The 24,850-nt window shown below is 41.1% G+C and overlaps 1 protein-coding gene across 2 annotated transcripts in view; it reads left to right on the forward strand.

Annotated features, from left to right (window-relative positions):
* JADE3 (jade family PHD finger 3) overlaps window positions 1–24,850 on the forward strand; it is a 136,021-nt gene that overhangs the window by 94,188 nt on the left and 16,983 nt on the right. For both annotated transcript variants that reach the window (XM_043569600.1, XM_043569599.1), the window contains 4 exons: window positions 10,462–10,652; window positions 13,682–13,893; window positions 19,545–19,712; window positions 22,823–22,939. In XM_043569600.1, coding sequence (XP_043425535.1) covers window positions 10,462–10,652; window positions 13,682–13,893; window positions 19,545–19,712; window positions 22,823–22,939 — 688 coding nt within the window. The remainder of the gene's footprint in view (window positions 1–10,461; window positions 10,653–13,681; window positions 13,894–19,544; window positions 19,713–22,822; window positions 22,940–24,850) is intronic.

Here is a 24,850-nt window from a genome sequence, read left to right on the forward strand (position 1 = left end):
CCATTTTAAAAATTGGGCTGTTTGTTTTGTTACTGAGTTCTAAAAGTTCCTTACATATTCTGGATATAAGTCTCTTATCAGACACATGACTTACAAATAATTTCTCTCATTCTATGAGTTGTCTTTTCACTTTCTTGGTAGTGTCCTTTGAAGCACAAAAGTTTTTAGTTTTGATGAAGTTTAGTTTGTTTTTTGCTTTGCTTGCTTCCCTTTTTGGTGTCATATCTAAGGAATCATTGCCTAAACCAAGATTTTGAAGTTTTGCACCTGTTTTCTCCCAAGAATCTTATAGTTTCATCTCCTACACTTGCGTCTTCGATCCATTTGAGTTAACTTTTGTATATGTTGTGGAGTGTTAAGGCCCAGCTTCATTCTGTCACATGTGGACGTCCGTGTGTCCCTGCTCATTTGTTGAGCCAGCCTCCTTTTAGAAAGTGATAGGTGCGAGACCCCAGCCCCCCCCTCACCTCGATGCCATGCCGCTGTGGAAGAAAACACAATTCTTGAATTGCCAAGTAATCCCAGTCCTATTTTTACAAATCCCTTCTTTCACAAATCTACCAAGGTGACTTTAAAAAATGTTTTCCTACTTTGACTTGAGATGCTGATTTCTCTATTTATACTTCACTCTGTCCAACTATGTTACTTTTTTCCCCCACACTATAAGACAGAACAGTATCTGTGTTCCTTTTTATTGGCTAATTTTCTAACTTTTTGCGTTAGTGTTTCTTTTTATATGTCTTCAGTATTGTTGTTTTCATAGATTACAAACCTCCTACCAGTTAAGGAGGTGCGTGGTAACAGTTGAGTTATTTACACAATTGAGAGAATATTTGAACAGTTTTTTAATTAAAAGATGGTAGCTTTATGGGGCACCTGGATGGCCCAGTCGGTTGTGTCCCAACTCTTGATCTCGGCTCAGGTCTTGATCACAGGGTCGTGAGTTCGAACCCTGCGTTGGGTGCCACACTGGGCATGGAGCCTACTTTAAAAAAAGAAGATAGTAGCTTTACTCTCAAAAGCCACAAATAAAAGTGTTTTCCTGCCAAACTGCCAAATCTAAACAAATGTAAATGCTTTATAATTAGACCTTAGAATGATTGCTTTTAAACTGAAAACCAGTATCTTCAGTGATCATGTATTACTTTCATATAAAGAAGAAATGTGAATTGTTTAATTGTAAACATTCTTCCCACCTTCCAAAATTTAAAAAATCGTAAATCAGTGTGCATCAAAAGGATGATGACATTCCTTATTTCTATGCTAAAGGTTTTTAATAAAGACTCTAGCAGTTCACAATAGGATATAAGTAATATCAGAATGTAAAAGCAAAACTCTTCTAATACATTATTTTGGATCAGCTCGTCCATGTTGGTTTAGTAAAATGAAAACCTAATTGGTTAGTGACTTTATTTTCTACTGGTAGAAATCTCACTTCTCTAGAGAAAATATTCTAAAACATAAATTTGTTAGAGAAATTTAAGAATGAATCTAACGCAATACAATACAGTAGTCCCCCACCCCCCATTCACTGGGGATACATTCCAAGACCCCTACTGGTTGCCTGAAACTGGATAGTGCCAAACCCTATGTATGCTATGTTTTTTCCTATACATACACACCTACGATAAAGTTTAATTTCTAAACTAGGTACAGTAAACGATTAAGATAACTAATAAAATGTAACAATTACAACAACATACTATAATACAAGTTATGTGAATGTGCTGTCTTCTCTCAAAATATCTCACCCTTCTCGTGATGATGTGAGATGATAAAATGCCTACTTGATGAGATGAAATGAGGTGAATGACATGGGCATCGTGACATAGCATTAGGCTACTATTGACCTTCTGATGATACATCAGAAGGAAGATCATATGCCTCCAGACCACGGTTGACTGTGGGTAACTGAAACCATGGAAAGGGAAACCACAGACAAAGGGGGACTACTCCAGTTATTTAAGTTAAAACATACATGAAAATATTGGGAAGTAACTCTTTACAGGTTCTTCTTTGTATTAGTCCAGATAGGCCATTTACTATAACAGACACCCCCCCCCCCAAAGTCTCAGCGTATTAACACAGTGAAGGTTTTATGTATTGCACTTATCTCCATCCAGTGTAGGTTGGGATGTGAGTCACCTCTGCCCCATGTAGTCAGTCCTTCAGGGACTCAGGCTTTTTTATGAGTGGCTTCTCTGTTGGCTAGGTCCATTTCTACTCCCATCTTTCCCCGCAAAATTCTAAATCCAGTCTGCAGGAAAAGAAAAGACAATGTGGAGGGTTATACAGGTAGATTTTGGCGGTGCTAGGATTTGAAGTGGCTTATCCACCTATATTCCATTGGCCAGAGCTCACTCGGCCCACCTGACTGCAGAGAAGGCTGGGGGGTGCAGTCTTGCTGTGTGCCTAGATGGAAAACGAAACAGTTTGGTGAGCACCTAGCATTTCTCTGCTACTCTTTGATAGTGGCATTACAAACTCAAAGCTCCGTGAGCGCAGGGACCTTACTGATACTATTCACCAATGTAACCCTGTAGTTGATGCTGTGACCTGCACTGCCCAAATTCCCATATAGTCTTAGGACCTTTCCACATGATCTCTCAACAGCATAATTTGACTTCTTACATAGCACCTCTGGGCTCCAAGAGTGAGTATTCCAAGAGATAACAAGTGGAAGCTGCTAGTCTCAGGACCTGGGCTCAGAAACTTGCATAGTATTATTTCCACCGTAGTTTTTTTTTTTTTTTTTAATTTATTCTGATTTTTATTTTAAGTAGGCTCCATGCCCAACGCGGGCTTGAACTCATGACCCTGAGATCAGGAGCCTTGCTCTGTACCAACTGAACCAGCCAGGCACCCCACTTCCACCATATGTTATTAGAGCAGGTCACAGAGAGCTCCCGAACTGAAGGGGAGAGAAATAGACCCTACCTCTCGACAGAAGGAATATCAGATGATATGTGACCCTCTTCAATCTGTCACAATAGTAATATTTTTAATGTTTGTGTTTCAGTTACTTGCCTAATTGCCTGCAGACAGATTAATCAGTCGGCTAGAGAAACTTAAATACTAATAAGCTAAACACTTGCTTTTTATTTATTACCTAATCCACAAGATTGTCAGAATGCTTCAGAATTTTATTTCCTAATGGACTTAAGTAATTTTGGATATATAGAAGTTAATTGACCTGATCCTTGGGGCTGTAATAACTGAAAAGGAGGGGAAAGTGATACAGCAGAGTAAGTGAAGCATATTTCAGAATCTTTGTTCTGGTTTTCAAGCCAGATCTTTCCCTCTGTTGCACTGTCCTTTCTGCAGTTGTTTCTTTAGCGTAGTGCAGGGTGTGTGGCAGTTGAGGGGAAAGGTGCAGACAATCACAGAGCCAGCTTGCACTGTAAGTTACAGCTGTTGAGATAAGTCTGTTGACTACCACAAGGAACTTTTTGAAAGCAAGTTCAACAAATGAAGTTGGTGTTAACTTCATTACATGTTTTTAGGTAGACCATGTATATTTTTTTATGCTAGTCAACAATAAACAAGCTTCAGATCATTTTTTTTTGTTTAAGGTTTTCATTTGTATATTTAAATAGTTTCTGTTGCCACAAGATTACAATGGAAGGAAAACAGTGCTTCATGTTTGGTTGAAAGGAAGCATGCATTATAATTTCTATGACATGCAAGTGGTTGATGTATTTACTGTGTGTGTGTGTGTGTGTGTGTGTATGTATGCTTTTAATTATAGATGAATTACTGACTTATTGTGAAAACAAAAATGAATCAGAATACAAAACATCAACTGCATTGTATACATGCTTATACACATGCTTGTCTATATATATATATATATATATATATATATATATATATATATATGGAAATGTTCTAGAACTTGCTTTTTTCACTTAACAGTTTATTATCAATCACTAATGATACTTAAAGAGGGATATTCAGATATTCCTCTTTTAGATATTTTGGATAGATATTCAGACAGGCCCCTATTTCTTTTTGGAATGTAAACATTGAACTAACTGGACTATGGAGAGCAGCACTTTCTTCACTAAATTCCAGGCTCAAATATATAACCACCAATTCAGCATCTCCATTTGGATGTCCAGTAGGCATCTGAGACTTCAAATGTCCCAAACTGAACTATTGATCTTCTTCCCAAACTAGCTCCACCTGTAGTTTCCTGTGTTTAACTGATGGCAGATCCATTCTTTGTGCTGTGTCTTTTCAGTCTTTCGAGCCAAAATTCTTGGAGCTGTCTTTGATTCTTCTTTGTCTCATACCCCAGACTCAGTATTAAAGGAGATCTTCTTGACCCTACTTTCAAAAGATACTCAGATTCCATATAGTGAGTCAAAGGAAGAATGGCCCTGATGATAAATGGGAGCCCAAGCCTGCCTCCCGCTCCACTGCTCCATTTCATCATCCTGCCTCTCTCACCTCCCCTGTTCTCCTTGCCCCACTCTCCCCACACTTCCTTTCCTGTTCCGTTTCATGCGGCACCAGTCTGCCACTCTTGCTTTCAATTATGAGACTCTGTCAGAAGCACAATGTAGAGAGCGCCTTCATACACACATCTTAAAGTTTAAAGCAGCCCTCCGGTGGCTTTCCCACTTACTATTGCCCCCAGACTTAGCAGCTTCAAGCAGCTATGTTACACTCATGGATTCTGTGGGTCAGGAAATCGGATGGGCAGAGTGGAGATGGCTTGTCTCTGCTCCATGATATCTACGGCCTCATCCAGCAAGACTTGAAATTTGGGGGTGACTCAGCAGCTGGGGGCTATAATCATCTGAAGGCTTATCTACTAACATGTCTGTCACCTGGGCTGGGATGACGTAGACCGTACCTGGCTTCTCCATGCATTTTGGTTTCCTCACAGCACAACAGTCTCAGCACAGACAGACTTCTTACAGGCCTCAGGCACCTGCGTGTGTTCCGGCCAATAAGGTGAAAGGTGTATTTCCTTTTAAGACCCGGCCTTGCACTTCTCATAGCATCACTTCTGCCATATTCTGTCGGTGGAAACAGTCGTAAGCCCTCCCTGATTGAAGAAGAGGAGAAATAGACTTCACCACTTGATGGGGGAGTAGCAAAGTCACATTGTAAAAGAGCATGTGAGATTTTGAAAATACCAGCTGTCACAGAGGTTATAATTGTCCTTTGTTTCATAGATGAGGCGTGGAGTTTGATAGAGACGCAATCAACCCAGAGTGGCCAGATTAACAAGGAGAAATTTGGGGAACTACTAGAGATAGTACTATAAAGGGGCTCCTATTTAGGTAGCTTTTAAGACATTTATTTCAAGCCTTTAAAAAATCCATAATGATAAAGTATTGTGCAATTTCTGTGCTGTTCACAAATGATCCTAATCCACTCCAGGAAATGAAGCATAGTCTCTACCTGCCAAATATTTAGATCAACCAAAGACACACTAAGGATTCACTGTGCATAATATATAGGGGAGGCCATCGGTCAGGTTAGAGTAGTTGCAGCTTTCTTTTGTTGCCTCCTCAGTGTCAAACAGCAGTGTTCACATGCTGTGAACCTGGCCTACCCTGAGGAGCCGGTGGGTAGGTCTTTTTTCTATGGAGCTAAGCAGGTGTGGCTGTGGGTCCTTTCACCAAAGGTCAGTCACCCACGAAGTTATTGCAACATTCATTTACATTCGAGCATCCAAATCAAAAACTGCCCTTACTTAACATCATCCTGGCAAAATTGCTCATACCTCTGGGCTTATGAGCTTTTGCTGATTTGATCAGTTGTTCTGGTGACCATTCAAAGAATGTCTCTATACCTAGGATATATTGCCCAGAGAAGAAAATGACCCAGGGATAATCCTGGAATTTTCCCCAGTTGCAGCCATGTGGTATGTACTTGAAGATGTTAAAGCTGCATTTTAAAAATCCCAAAGTAATATTTTTCACTAATTCTCATAGACCTTCCCCTCTATACAAATTTCTCCATACGAGGGGCGCCTGGGTGGCGCAGTCGGTTAATCGTCCGACTTCAGCCAGGTCACGATCTCGCAGTCCGGGAGTTCGAGCCCCGCGTCAGGCTCTGGGCTGATGGCTCAGAGCCTGGAGCCTGTTTCCGATTCTGTGTCTCCCTCTCTCTCTGCCCCTCCCCCGTTCATGCTCTGTCTCTCTCTGTCCCAAAAATAAATAAACGTTGAAAAAAAAATTAAAAAAAAAAAAAATTTCTCCATACGAGATTTGAATTAACTTCACCTTTACCCGTGCATTTCCTTGCTTTTAGTATTACCGTTTCAGTCTATAGTATGTTCGCTGCCATAGATTCGGTCTTTAGATTCAGACCTTTAGTTCAAGTTACATATGAAAAGATGAGTGACATAACGTCATTGTCATCATTATCATTATAAATCTTGCATTGAAGTATAATATACACATAGAGAAGTGACCAGAGCATAACTGTATAACTGAGTGAACTTTCATGAATGAAGTACACTTGTTTAACTGCCACTCAGATCGAAAAATAGAATGTGACCAACACCCCAGAAGCCCTACTGCTCATGCCCAGTAACTGACCTCCCTCTCCATAGGTGACAGTTTTTGAACTTGATATTGAGGCTAGATTGTTCTGTTCATCATAACAGTTGTGAGATTTATCCATGCTGTTGCATGTACTAGTTTATTAAGCTTCACTTCTGTGTCATAGTCCATTTTGTCAATATTCCACATTTTATTTATCCATTCTGATCTTGATAGGTATTTGTATCACTTCCAGTTTTCAGCTAATATATAGACATCTTTCTTCCTTTGACATACATATGTCTACTTTTTTGTTAAGTATATTCCTCAGAGTGGGTTTACTAGGTCCTAGGGTATGATGTTCAGCTAGGATATCTGCTGCTGAGTAGTTTGCCAAAGTGGTTGTACTAATTCACATGCCCACCGGCAGTGTAGGAGAGGTCTGTTTGCTTCCTTACAAACACTTAAGTAATGTCAGTTTTTGGTCAGCCTTTCCAAGTTTAGCCATTCTGGTAGGTAATAGTAATTATGATTTCCATCTGCATTTCTCTGATAACTAATGAGGTTGAGAACCGTTAAGTTTTCCTGCCATGTGGATAGCCTTATTTGTGAAGTATCTATTCAAGTTTCTTGTCTACTTGTCTGTCTTTTTCTAATTGATTTGTAAGAGTTTATTATATATTGGTGATAAACATGTTTTTTAATCTCTTCATTTATGGCTGATGGCTTTTTTTTTTAAGTTTCACTTATTTATTTATTGAGAGAGACAGAGGGAGGGAGAGCGAGCGTGAGTGGGGGAGGGTCAGAGAGAGGGAGGGAGAGAGAGTGTGAGTGGGGGAGGGGCAGAGAGAGAGAGGGAGAGAAAGAATCCCAAGCAGGCTCCACACTGTCAGCACAGAACCTGACACAGGGCTTGATCCCACGAACCGTGAGATCATGACCTGAGCCGAAAGAACATCCAATTTCTTTAAATAAATAATGAATAAAATATATTTGCCTTCAGGGCACCTGGCTGGCTCAGTCAAAGAAGCATGCAGCTCTTGATCTCATGTTCATGAGTTCAGGCCCCACATTGGGTGTAGAGATTACTTATAATAAACTTTAAAATGTATATATGTGTATGTATGTATATACATATAAGATATATACATATATATATATACATATATATGTATATATATATATATATATAGTGTGTGTGTGTGTGTGTGTGTGTGTGTGTAGTCATAGTCTGAGGTTTCTTCCAGAAGCTTAATAAACATGTTAGTTTAAGTCAAGAACATTTATAGTCTACCTTGTTCCACATAGAATTTGAGGCAATCAATATGAATAGTTAGAAAAATATTCTTTCTTTTAGAACAAGATGAATCTTGAAAAAAATTAGATATTCTATAATTACCTCATAGGCCATGCACCAAATAAGCATAGCATATTTAATCTCATTGTCTTGAGAGAATTCATATGCATGTCCTGTCCTTTTCAGTTGGGTTCATTTCAGTTGGAAGCAGGCCTCTGTCAGCAGTTCCCAAGTTTTTAGCTTCAATAAATATTTTAGGGTTCTGCTTTTTTCCTCAAATATTTGTCGCCTTTGGCTTTAAAAACTTCATATGGTAGGAAAGTTAAAATGTGCAAAAGCATATAGTTATTAACTTTATTCAACATACATTATGTGGGATCATAACCTTGTGGAAGAATGCTTAGGAAGAAATATTTACTGTATATTTACAAGGTGGACTATGCCTATGTATACTTACATGTCTTTATACGAATACATTTATGTTTATGAATCCTTCTACATATATAGTAACTCTCGAGTAAAGAAACTGGCTCCACAAGCCTTCCAGAGAAACAGTTTTCATTTTATGATACATGTACATATTTCTTTCTCTCTTTTTTAGAGGGTCCACTGTGTTCTTTAAAATTTCCAGGGAATGGGGCACCTGGGTGGCTCAGTTGGTTAAATGACTTCAGCTCAGGTCATGATCTCACGGCTCATGGGTTCAAGCCCTGCATCAGGCTCTGTGCTGACACCCTGGAGCCTGCTTCAGATTCTGTGTCTCAGTCTCTCTCTGCCTGCCTGCCTGCCTGCCTGCCTCTCTCTCTCTCTCTTCCTCCCTCCCTGTCTCCCTCCCCCACCCCAACAATAAATAAACATTAAAAAAATTTTTTGGGGGGCATCTGGGTGGCTCAGTCAGTTAAGCATCTGACTTCAGCTCAGGTCATGATCTCGCGGTTCGTGAGTTCAAGCCCCGCATTGGGCTCTGTGCTGACAGCTCGGAGCCTGGAGTCTCCTTTGGATTCTGTGTCTCCCTCTCTCTCTGTTCCTCCCCCACTCGCACTCTGTCTCTCCTTCTCTCAAAAATAAATAAAAATTAAAAAAAAATGTTTTAATTGCCAGGGAAGAGTGCCTAGGTGGCTTAGTCTGTTAAGTGTCTGACTATTGATCTCAGCTCAGGTCTTGATCTCGGCAATCTCAGCATCTTGAGTTCAAGCCCTACGTTGGGCTCCACACTGGGCATCGAGACTACTTAAAAAAATAAAAATAATAATAAACTAAAATTGCGAGAGAATAAGAATCCAGATTTCCTCTTGTTTGTATTCTGATGCTTCATGCAGTATCTAAAACATTGATTGTAGAATACGTCATTGGTGAGAAACTTCTATTTCTTCCCTTGCTTGGTTTCCTTGGCTTGGGTTCCTAAGTGTCAGGAGGGGTGAGAGGAAATACAGGTTTGCTTCAGGCTTGCTGGGGAAGTTGATAGAGGAACAGAAATCTTTCATCCTGTCATGTTACCCTGGCCCAGACTTATGGTCACTATCATTTATGGCTAGGAAATGCCTGAAGTTTATATAAGTCCATGGCCTTTAGGCTTCACCTCATTTACATAAATAGTGAAAATAACGAGAAATATAGTAACAATAACATTATTAAACATCTTTTTTTTTACTATATACTATGCTAAGCTCTTTATATATTTCACATGTCATAATAGCCCTGCAAGTTTAATATTATTGTATCATAATTTATGACTACTGTCCTTACTTTTTAGCTAAGAAAACCAAACCTTATAGAAACCAAGTAGTTCCCAGGGTGCCTGGGTGGCACAGTCGGTTAAGCGGCCAACTCTTGATTTCGGCTCTGGTCATAATCTCAGGGTTGCTGAGTCCAGGCCCCACAATGGGTTCTGCACTGTGTGGGGCCTGCTTAGGATTCTTTCTCTGCTCCAACCCCGTTCGTGCTCTCTCTCTCTCTCTCTCCCTCTCAAAATAAATAAAACTTAAAAAATTTAAAAAAAAGAAAGTAGTTCCCCAAGATGACTATGTGAGTAAGTGGCAGAAAAACCAGGCTTGTGAGTCTATAGCCTGTACTTTTTTTTTAAGTTGGGAAGGGGCAGAGAGAAAGGGTGAGAGAATCCCAAGCAGGCTCTGTGCTAGTAGCCAAATCAAGAGTTGGACGCTTAACCAACTGAGCCACCCAGGCGCCCCAGTCTATACTCTGTGCTCTTAACCACCGTCCAGTATTGCCTCCATGACAATCATGGCTTTGGCTGAAATATATCTTTGGTATGGAATCTGCTGTGCCTTTGTGCAGGTATCACCTCTTCCTCAGTTCCCCCTTCTAAACAAACGTGGTAGCTATTGCACCAAGAACACACAATGCAACATTATTAGAATGAATGATAATAGAGACCCAGGAGCGATAAGTGTAACTGAAATATCTCATTAGCAGTCAGAATGTTCACGGCAGATGACAAAACTGAATCTGTAGAACCATTTACTTTCTAGATAGGGATCTGTCGTGCCTCTCAGTTGGCAGAGCAAGGGATCTCCCCCTATGGAGGCAAGGGAGAACATTCAACTCCACCATATGGCCTGAGTGCCGTTGGTCCCACCCAAGTCAGTCCCTAGAATCTGTCATTTGTCGACTGTTACCAGTATCTTCCTTTCACTTTTCTAGGGTTGTGGCTGAGAAAGTAAAGGATGTTCTGTTTATGCGGCCCCGGAAGTACATCCGCTGCTCCAGCTCGGAAAGCACGGAACCTGGCTACATCAACATCATGGAGTTGGCAGCATCTGTGTGTCGCTATGACCTAGACGACATGGACATCTTCTGGCTCCAGGAACTCAATGAAGACCTCGCAGAAATGGGTAAGTTCTTTTCTTACAACTAAGTTATTCCTTGACTTGACTCGTGGTTTTTTTTTAAGTTGTCAGGATCATTTAACTTGCTTTCATCTTGTGGCTTCTTTTCTTTTCTGGCCTTTTCATTTATTTTTCTCTTTGATCTTACCTTAATGAGGCATTTCTTGAAATGCATAAATATACTGAAATAGAGCAATAACATTTAAATCTGACCTTTTCTTTCCTTGTTCATTGTGAATAGCACAGGTCAGGGATGGCATGTAGGTTTTATAAGATTGTTTTCCAGTTCTGATTGTGAGAGTGATCATGGCTAATTGGACTCCTGGTTGAGGATTCTGAGGCTGGTGCCTGGCTCAGCCCTGAAAAACACTCTGATCGGTGGGCAGGGCCAGGGGCAGCAGCACTTCTGCCGTCTCTGCCGGGTGGACAGAAGTTCTAACTTCAGCATTAGGCAGCACCGCTGCACCCGACAGGTCGGTGTGTCCGGTGAGCCTTGATGCCAGACTTGTCATTTCCTGCCGGAAGGAGAACGAAAGGCCTAGGGCAGAACTTCCCCTAAGCAGTTCTCAGCTATCTCACTACCTTTAGCGAGTTCTGAAGTTGTCATGCAGGTCTCAAAAAATAAAATTCAATGAAGCAAAGGCCAACAAACAAACAAACAAAACTTGGAAATACACGTAATAATAGTGGTAAAGTGATGGTATGCTGTACCGTACCGTGCCGGCAGTGCTGGGAAATGCTAGGCTGAAAGGCAACTCACTTTATGCTTACACACAGCTCTTTGACCAGTCTTCAGCCTGAGCGGTGTTTAGGTCCAAATGGTCCTTTGGAACTCTGTGGGTGGTTTTATTTAAGTCTCCGTAGGAGATGCGGTAAAGCATACATTTGATTGCATTTTTGCTTGAATCACGTTTATTCATTGTTAGCACAACAAGGATCAGCGGTTCTCCTTTTCTTCCCTCCCTCCCCTTTTTTTCTTTCTTTTGAGGTTGGTGTCTGAATGCATGTGAATAAAAACTTAACATCGTATTACATCCAGTTTGGCATGATGGTGGCAGTTATTCTGTCAGTAACCAGTACTTCTTGCTTTTGAAAACTTTTTACTATATGTCTTCTCTTGCTCTGCCTTCCAAAAGGAGAGAATGGGTGTCAGTTTAGGGTGAGAACCACAAAGGGAAGAGAATGAAAGACTGACAGAGGGGGTAAGTCAGAGTATGAGAGCTTAATCGAGTGGATTGACGGTTCAGCGTGCAGTTGTGCTTAGGAACCGTATGACATCTATATACATTATGATCATTCCAGGCCTGCCTTCGGCATGACACCACCTGATGACGAGGTCCCTTTGGTATTTTGCAGTTAATTCCCTTTGGATGATTTTTTTATGGCCTTTTTTAATTTTAGAATAGTTTTAGATTTACAGAAAAGTTGTAGACATAATACAGTTGCCATGTACCCCTCACACAGTTGCAGTTTCCCCTAATGTGAATAATGTCTCACTTGCCCACAGTACGTTTGTCAAAGCTAAGGAACCAACACAGGTACATTACTATCATCTAAATTCTAGACTTTATTGAGGTTTCATCGGTTCTTCCACTAATGATCTTTTTCTGTTCCAGGAGCCCATCCAAGACACCACATTGCATTTAGGCTTGGAAGAATTTTAAAAAAGGATTGCCTTATCTCAAGTCTTACTCTTTAGAGTAAATGATATTGTAGTGAGGCTTATAAAAGCTTAAAATAAACTTGTAAAACCAACATTAAATTAAGCATATTTTTTGGTTCAGATTAAGGAATTTTAAAAATTGAGTGCTTACTACATAGCAGGCACTGTACTAAGCAGTGTACAAACATTACCTCATCTCAGCCTCACAAGAAATCAGTGAGTTTATATTATTGTCCTTATTTTATAGATAAGGAAACTAAGCCCTGAAGAGGATAAATAACTTGTCAAAGTTTACGTAACCAATATGGGGTCAAGTGGAATATTCTCCTCCACGCCAGGAAAAAAAAAAGTGTGTGATTTGTCTTGGCTGGAAAAATGAAACATACTACCTAGGTGGTTTTTGCTTTCATAAGTAGCTACGACACTAAAAAGGTTGTTTTGGAATTCCAGAGTCTCTTAGTATAGCTTATATTACAAATGAAGTAGAATACTTGGGTAAATTTGTTTGAATCATTGTCAGAATTGTTCCTGAGTTTACAAGCTGTTAAATATATATGTGCTCTCACTAAATCATTAGTCCCCCCAGAAAGAAGTATGTTTAGTTGTTGCCACTGTCCACCATATGAATCTTTTAGTTGGGTTTATTAAGTTGGTTTTGTTTAATTAAAAGTTTTATTTAATTAAAAGTATAGAAGGAAAAGGAATCAAGAGGCAAAAAAAGGTAATTTCAGAATTTACAGCTAGACCTTTGTGGATGCTAATAGGTTTATTTTATATATATAGTTTGCCGTTGGAAAATATTATTGGATATTTTCAAAAGTCGGGCTTGAAAAACAAAATGTTTCATATGTACAATGACATTTACAGAACCTAGAATTTTCTTTTATGACTTAATACCTTTTTATGTGAAAATTTCCTCATATAATCATTCGATGGGACTCATTTGCTAAGAATGAATTATTATTTATGTCCAAATAGTTATGTGATCCTAATTATCTTATTAAGCTGTAAATTAAAGTGTTCAAAATTACAAAGCTCAGTAGGAACTTCTCCCTCAGTGGGAATAAGAGAAAACAGATTTAGGAGGAGACTGGTTAGGATGTGGACAGAAAACTGAAAGAGTCAGTAATACATCTTACAAGGAATGTGGTGAAATGTATTTCTCCTTTCATGTGTCAAACACTAATACGTGATGACAGGTAAATATTAGAATAGCTCTAGTAAAAGATTCTTTGAAATCTGGTTGTTTTAGATCAGGGAAGAGATGGTTTTATCTTTTAGAATCCCTCCATCCTTGCACCGGGCTCACAGTAGGTGATTTGGGAATGACAGCTGACTGATGGGTTGATTGATTGTTTGTATTTCTGTGCAGGTTGTGGGCCAGTTGATGAGAATCTTATGGAAAAGACAGTAGAAGTCCTGGAACGCCATTGCCATGAAAATATGAACCATGCTATTGAGACAGAGGAAGGGCTAGGCATAGAGTATGATGAAGATGTGATCTGTGATGTGTGCCGGTCTCCAGACAGTGAAGAAGGGAATGATATGGTGTTCTGTGATAAGTGTAACATCTGTGTACATCAGGTTAGTGAGAGTGGAGACCACCGCCTCCCCACGGTCAGCCTTTCTGAAACTCAGTGATGGTCTCCAGCACCCATATCTGGGTAGCAGTTTGCATTTAAGGGGGAAAACAAAGATTTGGCCTGGCTGTTCTTCAGTAATTCCTTTAGAAACAATACTTGTGATCCCCAAGGTGACTGACTTACTAACTTTACCCCAGGGGGCTAAACCCAGATCTTTATCGTGTCCCCTCATACCCGTGCTGTTGAGATTGCCTCGTTTGATACTTTTACTGTCCCCTGGGGGAGTCTCCTTGCTGCTGCCCGGGAGTCTCTCTTCTGCCTTGGAATCCCTGCATGGTCAGTAACCTTGGTGAGTTTACACTTCCTACAGCTGGAAGTCCAGACTCTTTTTGCTAGCACCCAGAGCCCTCTCCAGTCCTCCTGATAAAGAACCCCCAGGAAGCCGAGTCCAATACACTTCTAAAGATCATAGAATTTTAGGACTGCAGAAAACTATCCCCCTCCTCAGTTTTACGGATAATACCAGGAGAGATGAAATGACTTTACCCAAGCTCTTCCAGTTGGTTGACAGTTATTTGTCATCCTTTCTACCATAATGCCTTCTTAATTAATTATTAATGATGATGATGGTGATGATATCAACATTCTTTTTGGCTCTTTCCTTTTCTTCCTCCCATAATCCCTATCCTCCAGCAAAATAAGGTTACTTAAGGGGGGGCAGTGATGACTGTTCCTGACACCGTCCTGTCTCCATGTTTCAGCCACACCCCAACTTAAAATGCTTTCTCCCACCTCCATCTATGAAAAATCTATGTATCTTCCAAGATCTAGTTTAAGTCTTGTCGTGAACGCCCCTACCCTAAGTGATTTTTCACTCTTCTGAACCTGTTGTGTATCTCATTGATTTCATTAATTTATCTAGCAAATAGGTATGCAGCACCATCCATGTGCCAGGACTTACGCCACATGCTGAAGACTCAGTCAGTGATGAAGAGGCAGACATGGCCTTTGCTCCCAGGGTTATCAGAGTCTGGTGTAGAGGCTACATGGAAACTGCCCAGTTAGCACAATACGCCAGGTGTTTTTGTAGACAGAAGTTCCATGCTGCCGTGTAAGTGCATGGGAGGGATGGAGATCAGGGACAACTTCCAAGAGGTGGCATCCAAGCTGAATCTAAATGCCACATACAGCAGCAGTGCGTGTTCAGGCAGAGAGGCGAACACATTCAGGCAGGGTAGTGGGAGTGGGCACAGTGTATCAGAGGCAACTCTGAGCTGTTCAGAGCTGCAGAGAGTGGTTGGGTGGATCAGGGGAGGATGGAGAGCGACAGCACAGAGGGATTACAAGGGCCACGAGTGACAGGCCCTTGCTGACAAACTAGGGAACTTTGGTTTTGTCCTGTCAGCCCTGAAGGCTGTGAGTTCTATTTTAGAAAGACCACTCTGGCTACAAAATGACTAAAAAGATTAAGTAACGCACTGGGGCACCCGGCCGGCTCAGTTGGTAGAGCATGTGACTCTTGATCTCGGGGTTACGAGTACGAGTTCAAGTTCCATGTTGGGCATTAGAGATTACTTAAAAAGGAAGGAAGGAAGGAAGGAAGGAAGGAAGGAAGGAAGGAAGGAAGGAAGGAAGGAAGGAAGGAAGGAATGGTGGAAGGAAGGACTGAAGGAAGGATGGAAGGAAGGAAGGGAGGAAGATAGACAAGGTAGGTAGATAGATTAGATAACACAGGAGATCAAGGGAAAACAGGGCTTAAGACTTTAATTGCCTGGGCCACCTAACCTAACCCTCTGCATTAGAAGGTACTCAATTATTCTGTGACCCAGTTGGGTCTTTTTCTTCATTTTACTTGTTTCCTTTAAAAGAGTTCATTTCAAAAATTTACCTTCACTCTACCAGTTATTGGCATTTATGTCACACCTTTAGTGAGAAAGGAAGTATCGTTTAAGTATGAACATAAGTATCTGATAGTACAAGTCCACAGTCCTTCCTCTGTAGTTCCAAAAATTTTTAAAGCTCTGAAAACTGCTAGATTTTGCTTAAGTTTAGCACCAGAACTGACTTGGGGCAATACTAGAACTCACCCAATATGAGGCTATTTATACTGTTTATCCCATTTTGCATAAATGCTCATATAGTTTGCTAGAGAAATATTAATGTATTTGAGAATACGGTGCTGCCCCTGGTCCCATTGGGAGTTAGGTAATATACCATGTATGTACTTAATACTTTCCTAAGATCTGACCAGTTTTGAATTTCCTGATGTTTCTCACCCTGAATCTAATCATTTAGATACATGATTGTGGATCTATAGTAGGCTTGAAGGGAAAATAGTACAAAGGTCATCTGTGTATATTTTCTGTATTTATCCTTCACAGTAGGGACAAACACTAAGGAATTATTTTCAGATTCTTTGACTAAAAAACGAATGTAGCCTAATAATTCTCCTCAAAGATTATTTTATCTGTTTTGAAAATATATCCAGTAATGACTATAAATGATGCCCTTTCCTCACGTAGAAAGTGATGACAATAACACCTGGCCAGGCCTTGCAGGATATAAGCTGGTATGTATTAAAGCTGAATGTTGTTGGGGCGCCTGGGTGGCTCAGTCGGTTAAGCGTCCGACTTCGGCTCAGGTCATGATCTCACGGTTTGTGAATTCGAGCCCCGCGTCGGGCTCTGTGCTGACAGCTCAGAGCCTGGAGCCTGCTTCGGATTCTGCGTCTCATTCTCTGTCTGCTCCTTCCCCACATGTGCTCTGTCTCTCTCTGTCCCTCAAAAATAAATAAAAATGTAAAAAAAAGTTGAATGCTGGTGCCACACAAAGTTTCATATAAAAGAGATTCTTCCAAAGTGAGTATATTCACTTGAATTCTGAAGAGATACTGAGGTTAGAGCTCCCTCTGTTGACTGAAAAGTGACTTAAAATGATTTGGAAGATTCAGTTTACTCCTTAATAGAATCAGGGACATGTTGACATCTCTATTTTTTAAACATAATTTTTTTTTTCTTTACCGCCACCATATTATGTCAAATGTTTGTTCCTATGCCACTTTAATACACTTGTGTCAGTACTTTAGAAGAGAGGTTTACATCAATAGGACTTGAGGTTTTAACTTTAAAAATGTGAAAATCAGGGCCATTCCAAGTCCCTTTGTATGTTCCATTTTTTGGTTTTTAGCCCAGGTATTGAACACTCAAACCAAGGCCTAAATTAATTTGCCTGAAGTTTATGCTCATAGTTTTTATATCTGTCATATATACATTTGGCACTGAGTTTATTAACCCCCTGAAACTATATGTAACACATATGTCTGTGCACGTGTGCAGTTTTCTCAGGAGAATCCACCCTTTACCATTTTGTAGTCTGGAAAAACTTGAGAACCACTGCTATGCAATACAAGCTTTTATGATCCTATGGCCATGAATAAGTATATACAAGGGCTCAGTAAATGATTTTCTGCCCAATAAAAGGACCAGGAGATAAAGGGGATCCCTAGAACCACTGGTTTTTCTTTTGCTGGTCTGTAAGAGGCTCTCTTTTAGGGAAGAAACTTGCTTTCATTTCCTGGCAAACATTCTGGACCTCAGAGAAAGAAAAGCTCTTGACGGCTAGGAGCCTTATAAAATGATGCCCTACTGTTGGAAGAGCAGCCTGGTTGGAATTCAGCCTCAGTTATTGATATAAATTAATTTGTTCTACCAAACCACCTATTCGACCTCAGCATAGAAAGCATTCCAGATAAACTGGTGATAAAAGACCTACCCCCCAGTGACCTTAGAGTCTCACTGAGGAGATAAAACATAACAGCTAGAGTCGGGAAGACTACACGATGCCGCCACGTACTTGGTGAGGGAAACCATGTTGAGTTAGAGGGCAAGGGTCAAGAAGTGGAGAAGACACAAGGGGCTCTATGACCTGAGAAGTGAGGTGAGGAGCACCAGGCTTTAGATCAGGGGCTGGCAGACTTTTTTTTTGAAGGGCCATATGGTAAATATTTTAGACTTTGAGGGCCGCATACAGTCTCTGTTACATATTCTTTTTTTTTTTTTAAAGATTATTTTATTTATTTATTTATTTATTTATTTATTTATTTTTATATGAAATTTATTGTCAAATTGGTTTCCATACAACACCCAGTGCTCATCCCAAAAGGTGCTCTCCTCAATACCCATCACCCACCCTTCCCTCCCTCCCACCCCCATCAACCCTCAGTTTGTTCTCAGACGTATTCTTTAAAAAAAAAAAAAAAAAAAAAAACAACATTGCTCTAAAAATACGAAAACCATTCTTAGCTTGTTGGCCTTAACAAAACAGGCCTCAGGTAGTAGTTTGCCAACCCGTAATTTAGATCAGGGTGGGGGTGAGAACAGAAGGAATTTCTAGAGGGTTTGTTGCTGTGCAATGGTATGAAATCTTTGTTTTAGTACGAAGAATATGGCAGCCAAATAGAATAAGGATTGAAGGTGTGAAGGGGGTGGAAGAGAATTTAGGAATAAATCAATTCAGGCATAACGTGATAAGGACTTGGATGGAGCAGTTGTGGTGGGGATGGAGAGGAAGGTCAGAGCCCAAGGGCCACTCTGTAGGGAGGACTGGTATGCCCCAGGGACAGTGGATGAAAGGAAGTGGATAATATGAGTACAGGAATTTTGGATCTGGAAGCTGGGAAGCATGGTGGTGATATGGATAGAGAGAGTTTGGAAAAGGAGCCAGTTGAGGGGTAACACGATAGTAACTGTTGGAACCCGAATCCGAACTATGGGTGAACCTCCTGGGGTACGTACAGATTTTGAAGTTGCCATGGTGAATCAGTCAGCGGTGGAAAGTTTGCCAGGCCACATGGGGATCCAGGAGGCCCCCCAGGTTTAGTCTTTAATGGTGAGAGTAGAGCAGTGAAGAGGGGAAGGATGGGCGGGCGAGATTGGAGGTAGTAAAAAAGGAAATCTAGAATGTTTTCCAAACTAACCCCCCCTCCCCCACCAGTAGTTCATTTATTTGTCCAAATTCATTCCATGAAGGATTTGAAGCAGCTTCTAGAACTCTGTGGAGTATTGTGATTAGTCTAATATTCTCTTCAATTCAGGATTCATTCACAAGTCCGTTTTTCTTCAACCCAAGCGAGTAATTGCTGTGATTTGCTGAGTGCTTTTTATACACCAGGCTCTGTTAGGCTCTTGAAGCATTAGCTCATTTGCTCCACAAAAGTTTCATTCTGTTTCTTTTTCAGCACTTTTTTCTTGATTACAACAGTACATGACATGTAGAAGTTATTCCGTTAGTGGATGACTAAGTATAATACATAATTTTGAAGAAGCTTTAGAAAACAGAGGCAGAAAAGAAAAGAAGTATGTAATCCCCAAACTCAGTTAACAGTTGGGCCAGCCTTTTTGTATGTATTTCCTTCTAGTCTTATTCTATTGTCCTTAAAGTCAGTTCTCGTAGACAGACATGCTGATCTTAGATGCTGGAAGGTGCCTTTTTTTTTTTAAGTGTTTTAAAATTACTAAATCCTGGATATGAGCTTTTGGGGCCTTATTTGCCTTTCTCCTAAAAGCAGAGAGTACTCTGTGACTGCACCAGAGCAGACGTCAGCCCTGCTGAAAAGATACTAACCATTCTCCCCTCTCCTGCTCGTGCCTCCAGGCCTGCTACGGCATCCTCAAGGTCCCAGAAGGCAGCTGGCTGTGTCGTTCCTGTGTCCTTGGCATTCATCCACAGTGTCTGTTATGTCCAAAGAGAGGTGGGGCCATGAAGACTACCAGGACAGGGACTAAATGGGCTCATGTCAGCTGTGCCCTGTGGATTCCAGAGGTAAGACTCATCCAGGCTTGAGCCCATTTGCTCCAGGTGCACCTGTTTCCCATGGCATTCAGACCGACTCAGGCTTCATGGAGATGCTTCATTCCTGCTCCTGCTCCTGAGGTGATAATGCTTCCACTTGAGCTCTCTCACACCCTTCTTGGATGCATGTGAGCATGGAAGCCCACGCTGATTAATTTATAGATGGTGGGGGCGCCTGGGTGGTGCAGTCGGTTAAGCGTCCGACTTCAGCCAGGTCATGATCTCGCGGTCTGTGAGTTCAAGCCCCGCGTCAGGCTCTGGGCTGATGGCTCAGAGCCTGGAGCCTGTTTCCGATTCTGTGTCTCCCTCTATCTCTGCCCCTCCCCCGTTCATGCTCTGTCTCTCTCTGTCCCAAAAATAAATAAAAAACGTTGAAAAAAAATTTTTTTAAAAATTTATAGATGGTGCCACCAGTGGTAGTGAATGAATTTGTATGAGAAGAGAGGCAGGATATGAGCAGATTTTTTTAAGGTGCAACTTACACTTAAAATACCAAATACTAAGTGTACAATTTCATGACTTTTACACATATCTGTAACCACAACCCAGACCAAGACAAGGAACACCTCAGAAGTAGACATAGAGCACCCCAGAAGGATCCCTCATACCTGCTTTCCAGTCCCTATTTGGGTCCCTACTACCATTTTGATTACTATCACTATAGATTAATCTGTTTTTGAATTTCATGTAAATGGAATCATATAGTATGCACTCTTTCCTGTCTGCCAGCACTCCATGTTGGAATATGGATCAGTACTCATTTGTTTCTTGCTGAGGAGTATTCTGTTGCATTGATCTACCATGATTTATTTATCCATTCTCCTTTAATGGACACTTCCGTTTTTTCCAGTTTTAGGTTATTCTGGATGAAGTGAGCATTACCTCTTTTGCCCACTATGATGGTTGCCCTTTGATTTTTGAAGCCTTTTTTTAATGTTTTTTTTTTATTAAAGAGAGGGAGCACGAGTAGAATAGAGGGGCGAGGGGAGAGAGAGAGAGAGAGAGAGAGAGAGAGAGAGAGAGAGAATGACAATCTTAAGCAAGCTCCATGGTCAGCCTGGAGCCCAATGCGGGGCTTGGTCCCATGCCCCCTGGGATCATGACCTGAGCTGAAATCAACCAAGTGAGCCACCCAGGCGCCCCTGATTTTTGAAGCTGTTTTCAGAGCTTAGACTCAACATTTGTCTAAGAGCCTCTTTGTTCAGAACTCCATCCCTAACTATTTAATCTGGCCCTTCGGTTGCTGGTATTTCATAAGAGGCTGTGTGCTCACAAAATTGATTAAAAAGGGCTTCCAAACATTATGTCTTCTTACTTATGGCTGCTCTTTTTTTTTTAACCTGTTTAAACATCCCACGCACATCCTCTTTCCCCAACCCCTATCCAAGCCAGCACATTTGTTAACTGCAAAACAAGAGAGACTTTAGAATTCAGTTCATGGGAAAGCTGATGATACTGTATCAGTAATTCATTCTCCCTTAAAACTTCCTGGCACCTGGCTGGCCCAGTGAGTAGAGAATGCGACTCTTGATTTCCAGGTTATAAGTTTGAGGCCCACGTTGGGTGTAGAGATTACTTCAAAAAATCAAATAAAAAAATAAACAAACAAACTTCCCTGGCTTTATTCTTGTTAATGACAGTTCCAGGGGAGTTAACTATCTAACAATTGAGCTTAGAGTCACATAGTTAAACTGAAAGTCCTCGATAAATACTACAGTATTCTTATGGATATAGGAATAAGTATTTTTTTTTAATATTTGGATAATGGTTCCTTTTTCTTACTAAGAATGTCCAGCTCATAGACTGACATGAACTCTCGGGTTTCTGGCCTAAGAGTGACTGGTCTCCAGCAGCAAATGTCCCAACTAATAGAGCAGGCGCTCTCAGCATATAAGAGTCTAGAACATGACTCAGGAAGAGTCCTTTAAAAATAAAAGGAGCCGGGGCTCCTGGGTGGCTCAGTCGGTTGAGCATCCAATCTTGATTTCAGCTCAGGTCATGATCCCAGGGTTGTGGGATCAAGCCCTGCATTGCGCTCCACGCTGAGCATGGCCTGCTTGGGATTCTCTCTTTCCCTCTGCCCCCCTCCCCTGCTCACATTCTCACTCTCTCTAAAATATAGAAAGAAAAGAAAGAAAGGGAAAGAAAAAGGAAGGAAGGAAGCTGTCTTACCTGTTGACATTGCTTATTACGGTTGTTTTTAGTACCTTTTGGGCTGCTCAAGATCTCTGTGATCTTTCTGCTGTTAGTTTCTGCGTGTGGGTAGAACTTGTACTAGTTTAACCAGCCTTATTCAAAGTCCTTCACTTTTTAAAGTTGTATGTCTCTTGGAAACTCCTGTACACATTTGTAAGCGAGAGGGAGAACACTTTTTATCAGAAGTTGTTTGACCCCTTGTTTTCATATGGAAAAAAATGTTTTCCATCTTTTGTTAAAGCATTCTTTCCTTTCAGCACTCTCCCAAAGACTAATTTCACTTTGAAGCTATTTTGGCTGAGACAGTAGAGCAAACTGATGATGGTTACATGATTTAAAAGACCATGATTTGAAAATGTTACCATCCCCATCCTTCCTACTTACGTGCTGCGACCTCTTCATTACACAGATTGCTGCGACTTTGCAACAATATCATGATTCTTTATAAACCGAACTGAAAGGCTTGTCACTGCCTGTTTTTCATCCTCAGTTGATTAAATGACAAAACGAGGCATGTGGCACCATCTCTAACAGACAATAGATGCTAGATCTTGTGAATTTTAATTCCTTTCCTTAGTGGCTTTCTTTGGTTCCTAAGTAAAGTGTAGATATGTATCTTGGATTCATTAAGGTAACCATGCCTAGCCTCCACTCCTGCCCTCTCATCCTATATATGAGTCCTGTCCGTTACTGGAAATGATCAGAGGTCTGAGCAGTGGCTAGAGACAGGTTTTATTTATTCTTGGTTCCATAGTAACCTTAAGAGATGTGGCCCACCTCATTGTCTTGATGGCCTGAGCGTCACATAACATCATTTGTGGCTTGTGAAAGGTACTTCTGGAATGCCTTGGTGCCTCTGCCTTATGGTGGTGTTTTATTTATAGGTCAGCATTGCTTGTCCTGAGAGGATGGAACCAATCACCAAGGTGTCCCACATTCCACCCAGTCGATGGGCCTTAGTTTGCAGCCTCTGCAAGGTGAAGACAGGGGCCTGTATTCAGGTAAGTCACCGAGAGAAGTGGTGGGGTGGGTACCACTGAACTGGCCAGACTCAACATCCCAGTGAGAGCAGCCTCTTAACTGAAAGTTTACTCGGGAGGCCCCCCCACTCACTCCTCCTCACAGGGGCTGTGCCATGGTACAGACCATTTCTGGAGTGGTTTTTGTTTTTTTTTTTCAGACGTTGCCTCTGGACCCTTCAGCTTATTCTTTTCATTCATAGTGGTAGTTAACTTCCATCCTTTGCTCTCGGATCTGATGAATTAGGTGATTTCTGAAGCTAGATGATACCATCCTGGGTGGAAACAAGCCATAGATCTAAAACAACCAGGCCCAGGTTCCAGGATGATTTAACCAATGACTCTGCTGCTGAACTAAGTACAACTCAATTTGGAAGGGAAAGATGCATCTGAATAGATAAATCCTGGTGGATAGGCCCGAAAGTCCTGCTCACAGGCACGTATGTTGCATACAGTAGTACGAGTAAAGTTTTCTGAGACGTCTGAGGTATAGGAATTCAGCTGCATAAAGTAGAAGTAGTAGCTGGTGTGCCCAACAGCAGCAGTTGGGTGGTCGATGAGACTGGGAGAGGCCAGTTACCTCCAGGAAAGGCAGAACGGTTGACCCTTCTACTCCCCAGGCCTCCTGCATAGGAGCTACAGATTGGTTGGAGTTAGATTTGCCTGCTAAGCTTCTTCACAGAAAAGGGGCCTTATGATGTTACAGCTTAGGGACAGTGGCTCTAGGTATTTCATGAAGTTTCTTGCTGTCTGGCTCATCTTGTAGATTTCTTGCTACAGACCCGGGATCAGCGACTCCTCAGAATAACCTTGGTTCATTTACTGGGAAATGGTATTTGAAGAACACAATATGGGAGCGCCTGGGTGGCTCAGTCAGTTAAGCGGCCGACCTCAGCTCAGGTCATGATCTCACAGTTCGTGAGTTTGAGCCCTGCGTCAGGCTCTGTGCTGATGGCCCGGAGCCTGGAGCCTGCTTCGGATTCTGTGTCTCTCTCTCTCTTTTCCCCTCCCCCACTCATGCTGGCTCTCTCTCTCTCTCTCTCTCTCTCTCTCTCTCAAAAACTGAATAAACGTTAAAAAAAATTTTTTTTTAAAGAACACAATATGGACCCCAAAGGCCCTTTTAATTTTTTAAATTCATTTTTACACCTGACAGAATTGGGTACTTTGTCCTGCTTTTTTTAGCTTTTTTTAACTTTTTCCTGCTGATACTATTTAACTACAGCGGTTACAAAGGAAAAAAACTTGAGGGAAAACTATTCCCACGGGGTCTACTACCATAATACATTGCCTGTTTAGGTTTTCCTAAGTTCTCTCCCGGTTGTTTCTCATATGTGAGCCCCTCGGGGGCCAAGGTTGTACATCACTCTTCCATGGATTGCCCCTAGCACAAAGGAGAGTGTGCCTGCCCGTTGTCAGTGTTCAGTTAGTGCTTACTGAATAAATATATCCATACTTAATGGTATCATAGATTTGTTTATAACATGCATTCTCCCCACTAAAACAAAAGATTTTCCGTGTTTTTATAATTATTAGTAGTCCTTTTATAATAGCACATTGAATTTATATCCATTAATTTACTTATTTTCATTATTGTGGTACCTGCATTTTTCTCCTATCTTTGCTATCTCAAGGGATGGTTTTTTAGAATAGTTAGTAATTGGTGGCATGACTGTGGAGAGAGAACACTGGCCTTAACCTTAGCCGACCTGAATTTGCATTACAGCCCCACATTACCACATTCTGCCACATTGTCTGAGTTATTTATCTTCCCTTATAGACTGTGAGCTCAGACTGCTTCCTCCTTAGATCCCCCAACCCCTGACATGGCGGACAGACAATAAATATTAGATTGATGAATGGATAAAACATTCTAGAGTCGGTTTTTCATCT

This window comes from Prionailurus bengalensis, chromosome X (genome assembly GCF_016509475.1).
Source record: "Prionailurus bengalensis isolate Pbe53 chromosome X, Fcat_Pben_1.1_paternal_pri, whole genome shotgun sequence".
Taxonomy (NCBI): Eukaryota; Metazoa; Chordata; class Mammalia; order Carnivora; family Felidae; genus Prionailurus; species Prionailurus bengalensis.